The sequence below is a fragment of the Ruditapes philippinarum genome, unplaced genomic scaffold (assembly GCF_026571515.1).
Source record: "Ruditapes philippinarum isolate M1 unplaced genomic scaffold, ASM2657151v2 ctg7277_1_1_1_1, whole genome shotgun sequence".
Taxonomy (NCBI): Eukaryota; Metazoa; Mollusca; class Bivalvia; order Venerida; family Veneridae; genus Ruditapes; species Ruditapes philippinarum.
Window position 1 is genome coordinate 9901 of NW_026855448.1, and position 11301 is coordinate 21201.

General features: G+C 32.8%; 1 protein-coding gene across 1 annotated transcript; it reads left to right on the top strand.

Annotated features, from left to right (window-relative positions):
* The first annotated feature begins 7103 nt into the window (after positions 1 to 7103).
* On the top strand, positions 7104 to 8324 carry LOC132743371 (tyramine receptor Ser-2-like). The gene has a single exon (XM_060731889.1). The coding sequence runs from the start codon at positions 7197 to 7199 to the stop codon at positions 8127 to 8129; it is 933 nt and encodes a 310-aa protein (XP_060587872.1). The 5' UTR covers positions 7104 to 7196; the 3' UTR covers positions 8130 to 8324.
* Positions 8325 to 11301: the final 2977 nt, after the last annotated feature.

The following is an 11301-nucleotide window of genomic DNA, read 5'->3' on the forward strand; positions in this document are numbered from 1 at the left end:
GTAATATTCATACACTTTAATATCATTTCAATTGTCATTTTACATACCATTTTATGTTCATATATACATTTTATAGATTTCTCAGCTGCCTTCGACTCAGTGTGGCGAGCAGGGCTATGGCATAAATTGTCCAGTACTGGTATATCGGGCAAAATACTAACAGTTATTAAGAATATGTATTCTGATATTAAATCGTGTGTTAATGCCAATGGTCAAACTTCTGCCTTCTTCACCAGTTTCACTGGGGTACGACAAGGGGAAAATTTGTCACCGATCCTCTTCTCCCTATACCTGAACGACCTAGATTCTGTCCTGAGTCGAGATAATAACGGTATTATCATTGATTTTCACGTGAATAATGCCCTTCACTTTTTGAAACTATTATTATTACTCTATGCAGACGATACGGTTATATTTGGGGAAAATGAGTCCACCTTTCAGCTGTGTTTAGATAACTTTTATAATTACTGTCAAAAGTGGAAGTTAAAAATTAATTTTTCAAAAACTAAAGTGATAGTTTTCGGAACTAACAAACCGAGTAAATACAGTTTTAACATAAATGGTCAACCTATTGAAACAGTTAAAGAATATAAATATCTAGGTGTTGTTTTCTCAAGTTCTGGATCTTTTTTATCTTGTAGAAAACACGTAGTTTCGCAAGCTAATAAAGCCATGCACTTATTGTACATGAGAATCAGTAACCTTGATCTTCCTATTGACCTGCAGTTGAAATTATTTGATCATACTGTCCTACCTATACTAACATACGGAAGTGAAATATGGGGCTTCGAGAACTTGGATATGGTAGAGCAAGTTCACACTAATTTTCTTCGCAAAATTACTAAGACCAGAAAAAGTACTCCTAGATATATGCTATATGGTGAACTTGGACGCTACCCTATTGAAATTATCATTAAGTCCCGAATGGTAAATTTTTGGAATAAGCTTATTCTTTCCAGTAACTCGAAATACTCGTTTAATTGTTATCTGCATATGTTACAATCAAATCATATATTTAAATGGCCTTCCTTTGTTAAACAAATCCTAGATTCAACTGGAAATTCCTACCTTTGGCTTAACCAACGCTCTCTAACTTGTAAGTTTTTAAATAAGATGGTCAAGCCTACCCTTGTTGACCAGTTTTTCCAGGATTGGTGCTCGAAACTTGAGGCTTCAAGCAAAGGTCAAATGTACCATATATTTAAAGAAAACACATTGTTTGAGGAATACTTTTCCATACTCCCGAATTCTCTCCGACTTGCCCTTATGCATTTTCGCACGGGCAACCATAGATTCCCGATTGAAGTAGGCCGTTGGAGCCAGTCATTTATCCCCCACGAGCAACATAAATGTAATCTCTGCCCATTAAATGACCTAGGTGACGAGTTTCATTTTTTACTCGTCTGCCCATTTTTTAAGGAAAAACGAAATAAGCTTTTAAATCGAAGATTTTACAACAATCCAAATATCCTTAAATTTAAGGAACTGCTCGCCACTAATGACCGAATACAGCTGACAAATCTCGCAAAATACGTAGCATTCACTATGAAGTTTTTTAAGCGATCGTAAAGTTTATTATCTTAATTTCATATGATTATGCATCAGACTTTAGAAATATCATAGGCCAATGTTGTTTATTAATATAAATACTGCAAGTTTGATTTGCTGTGTCATATATGAATACCATGGCAGGCGTTAAAAAAGTATGCATAAACTTAAACAAAAGCAATTTGTATAACTTATTACACTCACCGGTATATAATTCAATGTACGCGCACTTCTTACGAATCAACAAGTACATTAAATTCCACTGATAAAATCCCATCCGAACGAAATTAAGCACACTTCCGGCTCTATTTTGTGTAAGCATCCAGGTCAAGTGAAATAAACATTGATTTATTGAACGTGTGAATAAATGACCAATCAAATTCGATTACATCGGGAAATCCATTTAGGTCATTCCTTTGAATTATTTATATAATTGGTAACCTAATACTAAATATCTTTCATCCAAATATATAGTATTTTTCGCTTTTCATAAGCGCATGTCGTAAATGTAATTGTAATTTTTTAAACCACGCCCTAAAAATTAGCTATGAATGAAAATCATGATTCTCGTGCTCGAACGAAATGGATAGTAAAAGTTGTAGTAGTAATTTTCCCACGGCAAAATGATTTCATTTCGCACCATGATAGCAAAATCTTTTTATGCTGTATTTTTTGTTCTTACTGTTTTCCTATTGCGTACATGTAAATTTCAAATAGTACTTCTGTATGTATAGGTGTGTGTGTGTGTGCGTGCGTGCGTGCGTGCGTGTGCGCGTGCGCGTGCGTGTGTGTTTATGTATATGCGTAACAAATATATTATTTCTGTTTGTGCGTGCGAGTGTGTTAATTTTTCCCTGATTTCTAGATAACTTGAGATTAAATTGTCAAAATTTGCAAAGACATATATATATATATATATTTTAGCACTTGTGTTAAAAGCTTATAATATTTACCTATGAAATTTGTATGTTGATGATATCCACTTTCCCCACATGAAATTTAAATTATGATACCCATTTAACATTTAATATTGATATATATATTTGTACACATGTAATTACAAAATGTCACCTTGTAATCTGTGCCTCTCAAATAAAGATTATGTTCTGTTCTGTTCTGTTCTTACAAGCACATTCTAGTTATATAATACACATTATTGTACTCATCGTCCCCCGGGGACGTTGCCTCATCATATATATGCTGTTCATTCCGTAAAATATTGCACTCAGAAATTACCCCAAAACACTGCCAAGCCCCATTTCCTGTAGCATATTATGCCCCATGAATAATACTGGCTGATTAAATGATACTTGTTGATTAGATAAACACGGCAACACACTTTAAAAGATTTGCTATTTTTATTTGTTCTATTCCATATCCACAGTGTAAATAAATGAATGTTTGCATCTCAAGTATTGTGTATGTTCTGAGATAGAATATGTTTGAACTAGAATACAAAGGATCTTACAGAACTTAAACGATATATTTGATTCTTATAAGATAAAACTGTCTTTTATTTTTTCCTCGTTGTTTCAGAAACAGTTATATTTTTCGCTCTTTATTGTTCTATTTATTTTGGTCGTTTTGATAGCTTTAGTGTAACAAAACCATAACAATTAATGACAATAAAGAAGTTTGGAACAAAATGAAGCATTGTTATATTAAAAGGGATAGTTAACCATATTTCAGCATTCATTTAATTTGCTCTTTTCAACTGTAGATAAAGAAAGGGAGATAATCTTAAAGCTTCTTTTTTTAACTGATAATTCATTTCGACAATGGTTAAATGATAATGATAATTGTAATAATTAATTCTTTTTTATTCACTGTTTTAAAAGAAAGAAGAAGAAAGGATAATACTCATTATTCAGCCAATCGATAGAAAGCTTGATGTTTTAAATGAAAATTTGCTAAATTTCTTCTCCTTAAGAAGTCAATGTAAATAGGTTGTTATTATAAAATAGTGACATTGGATAGATGCTGTAACTCATATTTTTATGGTTTCATATCATAAATCTAATGCTCAAATGAAGATTTATCAATATTGTAAGTTCCAAAAAGAATTATATGTAAAGATATTACCGAATTTACATTTCATGTTAATAAAGGGATGTAGCTAGAAATTTATTTTCCATAAAGTCTAAGTCATATTTTTCAATAAGAAATGAATGCATACATTTTAATGATTACATATAATGTGAGTATTCTTGATGTTTGAAAATTGTTTTGGAAGCATAATGATACACATGTTTAAAATTTCACTTAAGTGTGGTAACAACCTAAGCCGTCTTAGTATAAATAATGATGAGAAATTTGCCTTTGATTCAGGTTTTCGGGTGGAAGAAGTTGAAAAGGTTATTATGGGTTTTAAACTCACAAAATCCCCCGGTGAAGACGGCCTCACTGCAGAAATTTATCAAAAATTTTGGTACTAAATAAAAAACAACTTTCTTGAAGTACTTTTAGAAATTATTGGTTCTTATAATTTATCAAATTCACGACACAGGGGTGTTTTATCATTGCTTTATAAAAACTGGGATAGATCTGATCTTAAGAAGTGGCGTACACTTACACTTCTAAATGTCGATTACAAAATTATTTCGAAATGCTTAGCAGAAAGACTGAATCCATGGCATAATTATCGAAGTTGCTTCATTCAGATCAAAAAGTTTTCATTAAGGGTAGATAAATTTCAGAGGCAAACAGACTCATACAGGACGTAATAGATTACACTGATCTAGAAAAGAAAGATGGTGTTATAATTTTTTTAGATCAAACTAAGGCTTTTGATAGGGTAGAATGGGATTGGCTAGATATCTGCTTGAAAAGGTATGGTACAGGAGACAAATTCAGAAAATGGGTTCAAATGTGTTAAGTCGGCTCTTTTATTTCTGAATATTGTCAAATTTCCCGCTCTTTTTAAACAAGGTTGTCCAATAGCGCCGTTTCTCTATATCTTACAAGCAGAACCAATGGCTTGTGCAATCAGAAATTATATTAATATACACGGCATTAAATTGCCTTCGTTAAATGGGTATGAACTTGAATTAAAAGTATGTCAATTTGTTGACGATACACAATTTTTTTTGTGAGAATGAGTTTTCAGTTCCAGAAATATTTAATACTTTAAAAGAATATGAAATTTCCTCTTGGGGATAAAACAACAGGCATCTTTATTGGAAAATCAAAAGAAAGGACTCCGAAATTTAAAGATATAAAATGGACGAGAAATTATGTTAAAACTTTAGGAATTTGTCACGGCTATACTATAGATACGAACGAAATTTGAATGAAAAAGCTAAACGAAATTAAAAATTGTCTTCAAGTATAGAAAGCTCGGGGTCTAACTTTTAAAGGTAAAATTCTTGTTCTGAAAACATATGTAGTTTCTATTATTAATTTTGAAATTAAAACGTGCGGTATACCGACAATATACATAGAAGAAATCGAAAAAATTATGAGCGATTTTCTTTGGGTCAATAAGCGACCGTTAGTTTCCAAAAGCACAATTTTCCTTAACCTGAAAGACGGAGGCCTTAACTATTGTAATATTTCAAATATTCAAGCCAGTCTGGATGTTAAAACAATATACAAAATTGTACAGCCTGACATACACAACTGGAACGCAATAGGAAAAGATATTTTTTACAAAAAATGATACTAATGGGGAAGACAGAATTGATTATTTTCTATGTAAATGTTCTTCATTACAAAATTTACCTTTCAAATTGAACATAAGTACGTTTTACAAATCCGCCCTCGAAAATTGGTGTCGGTTTAAAGCGAAGTTTAAGCCAAAGTCTCTATCCGATGTAAAAAATATATTTCTTTTTTTGTCGCAAGAAAACATTATACCTCAATTCATTTGTTAAAAGTAATATATTGTTTTTAAAAGATATTTGGGACTTTGAAAACAATAATTTTATTAGCATAGACACTCTTTTAAGGAAATTAAAATGTACGCGAAATTGGCTTGCCGAATGGCATATTCTCAAATCGAGCATTCCTAAAATGTATATAACTGCTTTTAAAGAACAGTGTCGAATTACACACACTTAGACGATATTGTTTTAACGAGCAAGACGTTTTGAAATATCGTAACAATTGTAAGCATAATTATTCATATCAACCAATACCTATTTTGTTAAGAAATTTGTCCAATGATATAAAATACCAATTTGAATACAAGTGTAGAAATAAAGACGATTCTGTGACAGAATTTTAAAAATATTTGTAATTTGTATGAATATTACCTTAATGCTGTGTTCTCACCGCCGATCAGATCAACTCGATCAAGCACGATCAAGCGATCGGGTACCGGTCTAGCTCGGTCTGCATGCGTGATCGGGGGTGGTCAGAGCGGTCTACCTTGGTCGGCATTGCTCGGGCTTCCTACCCGAATTTTTTTGACATGTCAAAAAAATTCAAGTAGCGATCGAGTAGATAAGACTTCGATAAGCGACCGTATAGTGATCGAGTAGAAGATCTAGTTGATCGAGAATAAATCGTGTAACGATCTAGTTTGGTCGGATATATATCGGGTATACATCTCTTACCCGATCTGTACACGATCATCTCGACTTCTACTCGAGCATTATCCGATCTGGTCGTTGGAAATCTGGCAACGATCGAGCAGAGGTCCAGTTTGTCTAGTTGAGATCGTGTATGACTCGCGTATAGGTCTGGGTGATCGCGAAGAAGTCGGGATGTTGGTCGGGTTGTCGTCGAGAAGAAGTCGTAAACATGGTCGACTTGAGGTCGTGTAGGAATCGTGAATTTGCATTTAATCAAGCTTGCTCGGACATCATCGGGGAATTGATGTGATCGGGACGATCGAGTTGATCTGATCGGCGGTGAGAACATAACTTTAACGTATGGGACGCAACTCAATTGAAATTATAGATTTAATTCATAAAGAGTTAACTCGCTTGTCAACCTTGTCACTTTTCGTTTTTTCGGCCAAGTAAATGATACTTCTGCGAATTCATATACTTTTTCACATTATCTGTTCTGCTTATTTTGTAAGAAATCAAATATATACTTGCATTACTGTAAGGCTGATAGGAGGATGCTCCTCGACCCCTATTATGCCAATGACGGTGAAAATAAACGGGGTTACCCCTTAACTGGGCGCCCGAAACTGAAAAAAAAAATTGCTACACTGTAATGCAATAATCAATTCACATATCATAAAATGAATCGACCTTGGTTTTAGTTGTTTTCGACCAGTACATCGATCATAGCTTTCATCAAATAGAACGATAGTTGACATGTTAAGGAGAACAGTGCAAATAATAAACATAATCGAATCATAAAACACTGCATTATTATAATTATTGAATACATATATATTGATTTGCCCTGTGATAATTGTAAGACATATGATTTGTTTTGTATGTAAGTTATTAGGTAAAACATAAGTCAATAGAAATATTACTTGAAAGGTCGGAGAGGCTTAGTTTACGATATTCCATTTTTTGCAAGAACATATTTGCGAAAATGATTAAAACAATAATGTTATAGTGAAAGTGGTACCGCTAGATTGGAAGTTTGGAACCTGTGAAAAATCTAAAGTGATACAGAAAATAAAAGAAAAGGAACAATATTGTGACTTGGATTATTATTGACAGCAGTAAAGTGTACAGAATATGACTAACAAGTCATTTAGTAACAGTACGTCATTATTTGACGAGCTAGATGCACTAGAAGCAGGGTTTTTCTTCTTAGAAACTGTACTTTTTATTCCAACAGTTTTTGGAAATACACTAATATTAATATGCCTTAGGAAATATCAATGGCTGAGAACTCCATTAAATTCGTTGATAAAAAACCTGGCAGCCGCTGATCTTCTAATAGGAGTACTTTTAATCCCATTTGATATAGTTGGGACATTTTTTGGATTAAATCGCCTCCGTTATGTTTGTTTAGTTCAGCTAGCAATACTGGTGTCGCTGTTGCTGGTCTCTCTGTTTAGTATGTTCGCGATATCCGTGGAAAGATATTTATCTGTTGCGTTTCCATGGCAACACAGGGCAACAAAAAGACATAACTATGTTCGTATCTTTGTTCCTATATGTTGGACAATAAGCATAGGTTTCAGTATAATACCATTACTCGGGATACATGATTTCATAGACGGAAAAAGTCGATGTCATCTCACACTTGTTTGGCCTCAAGAAATGCGAGTAACGTTGAGTTCAATAGTTGTTATTGTGGTCATCACAAAAATCACGTTGTATTCTCTAGTTGTGAATATTGCACTGGGAAAACTCACTAACTTTTCAGAGGGAGGCGATCACTCACGAATGCGGAGGAAACTGGCAAAGACATACATTCTTATCGCAATATCAGCGATATTTATAATATGTTGGGCACCATATTGTATTGTGACTTTCTTCAAAATTTTCTTTGACTACGACGAGTTAAAAATAGCAGCCGGTTGGACGATTCTTCTTGTGTTCATTAATTCCGGATTGAACTGGCTTATATATGGTTTGAAAAACGCTAAAATACGACGTGCCTTTAAAATGTTATTATGTAACGTAGGAGAAGACAGAAATTCTGTAGAAATGAGCTCTTGAAAACTTGATGTTCCCAAATTGAGCGAACTATTTTAACAATATATATAGAAATTAATACTCGTAGTATAATTAAATTTACATTTCTGTGTTATCGGCGGGATAGCGTATGGTTAATATAGCCATATAATGTGTATTGCCAGTCTGTCAATGACAGGCGACCTTTTGTTAACCTAGTAATTATCCAATGAAGGGAATATTATATGGCAATAAAAACGTAAATCAAAAGTTGCATTATGACGAACATACCTACCGGTCATGTTACTGATATTTTTATCTCTTTTTTCACGATGGGTATTTCATTTACAAATGAACTACAGTCCGCGTTTTCGCGGTTTTACATCGATAAAAGGCACACGAACAAGCACGCGCACGCACGCGCACGCACACGCACACACACACGCACACATGTTTATAAGAATTATGATTTCGCCCATTTTGATTAAGTTGTAAGTTATTGGTTATTATTTGTTAAAAGCATTACAGCTTACTGTAAATTGTTTATTAAGGTAATGTATGGAAAGAGTTACAAAGATTTTTAGTTTTGACTTATAAAGTGAGTATGTTATTCTATAAACTTTTAATTGGTTACTTAACGTAAGATTGCATTACAATATGAAGCAACAACAACTAATGTATAAACACTGTAAAATTGATTTTAAATGCGAATGATATCTAAATATGTAAGTAAAATGATAGCAAGCAATGATTATCAATGATACAGAGAACATTTCCTCATTCCTTTATTGAAACGACCGCATAGATAAAAATAAAATTCTGTAAGCTATGTGGTTCTGGTGAAGTTGAAGATGTACTGTATTTTATGACTTACATGCACTACACATAGTATAATCAGGAGACAGATTATTGCAAAACCCCGATCATGCCTGAAATTGTCCTGTTTGTTATTTCAGTTGGATACAACGTTTAGTTTTATACTAAAATGTGACACCAAAATAGAAGACAACATGTAAAGCTAAAATGTTTGTACCGAACTGCAATATCTTAGGCCAGCCATAAGAACTAATTTGTTATAACCTGATTTTTTAATTTTTTTTCGGCCGAAGGCCGTCTAATTTCACCTCGACTTCCGCTAAAATTAACAGTAAAGAAATAAATATAGGCAGAATTTTCATTTGTCATTTTAACATTCGATTGATACTTTAGAAGAGCTACCGTTATAGGTAGAGGTCTGTTCGATTGCGCGATGGCAAGAAGTGTTGGAAAAGGATACAAATCAGAATAAATATGAAAACACAATAATGATATTTTCTAGACGATTCTAACAGCTTTTCAATAAATATATGAAATTAAATATGACAGATCTTTGCATTCGATTAAGTTTCTCTTCTAAGCTGTTCTAGTCATTATATTCTCTTCTCGAATCGGACATAAGACGATTGAAACGAACTTTCGACTAATTTACAGTTGCAAAATTCTCCGTTGAATTAGTGTACAGTATCTACTAACTTTTTGTTTTATTGTAAATTCCTATTCAAATCAAATTTTAATTTTGATTAAAATAAATTATGTCAGTTATATTGTTTAAATCTAAGATGACAATTAATGGGGAAAAACATTGCGGGTAAAAATGAACTGAAATAAAACTATTGAGGACGAATGAAATGTTCTGTTTGCGGTTAGCATGGTTAGTAGTAGCTTATCCTATGCAAGTAATAAGTTTGACTTCGGTCAAGTATCTTTTTAAAGATACATCTTGTTTTCAGTGTCTGAGTTATAAAGACTAGCGCAATGCATTATGGTATCTATGTATTATAAATGTAACTATATAAATAATGTATCTCTGTTTCATAAAAAATGTTTAAAACCATCGAAGCACGAACATGATACTTGCTGATATTTGCATATGTTTGTTCAGGCATGTATGGATGATGTATTAAAATCATAAATATAAAAACGTTTTGCTTTGTTCTATCACCTATTTATTCATATGTTTAATATTAATTAAATAGCAGACATGGCTTTGAGACTACTGTGTTAGTTTAAAGAATAAATGCTTGTTAATTTTCACGAACAGAAATATTGATGAGACCAATTAATAACAAATGTTGTATTCCGCGTATCATGGAGAGATTGTAATGATTCTATACATTGTGATTGTGCAATTGATATAGGAGCAGCTAGCATTGATATTGTTATATAAACTATACAATTTCGTTATAGAATTATGTAGATTAATAAACTGTATTTGCAACGAATGTGACATCGAGAAATTATAACAGGTATAAAATACAACAATTGAAAAGAATTAAAACATTTTTTATTTCATTTTCCTCAACCAGCCAGTACTTTTGTCTACATACATGTGTTACACACAATTCATAACAAATCACATTTGTAACAGATTTATCACTAATGGGGTCACATTCTGCAACAGGTAAAATAAAAAATTATGCAGTGTTTGCCCGAAACGAGGGTCGACATAAGTGCACATGTAACATACTGACAATATTCAATTAGTTAATAGTCTCATATTTGTCATCAGCTGATAAGTACCGCTTCACTAAATCATCATCTCGCCGAAACAGTTATCTGAGTTGATAAAAGCGGCATGGATTTTTTAGTTTAAAGGGTCGCTTGTTCGAGTCCAACTTGTAGCAACTTTTTAAAAGTGTCTTATTTGCGTCAACGAGGTCGCTATAGTAGTTTAAAGTTACGAAGTTAGTATGACAATAGACTAAATATTCGTATACCTTATTAATAAAGTTTTAGAGTAAAGTAAAAAAAATAAATTTCTTTGAGTGAAAAATATTACTTTTATTGGTGCGGAATTTAATGTTTTTTTTCTCAAATCTTTATGGTCAGTCTGCCTGACATTTACTTTTGCCTTTTGTGCATAATGCAAAAGCATGATATCAATACACAAGTCTATATCTATCATATGTGGCTAAATGGAGATGAAATATTAGTATTTTAGGAAAACTGTATATGTAATGGTTTCGGCAAGGACATTAATGAATTACATATTTAGTACCAAATATACCATCTTTACTATCAAGACTCAAATAATGTAAGTCTGATTTGATTTGATTTTCAAGGATAGCCTACGAGTTTCCAGTAGGGTCCTCGCTTCAGCAGACACTAGAGACAGCTATGAGATACAACGGAATCCGGGAACCAGTCCCTAACTCTTATTGAACAAATTACATTCCCA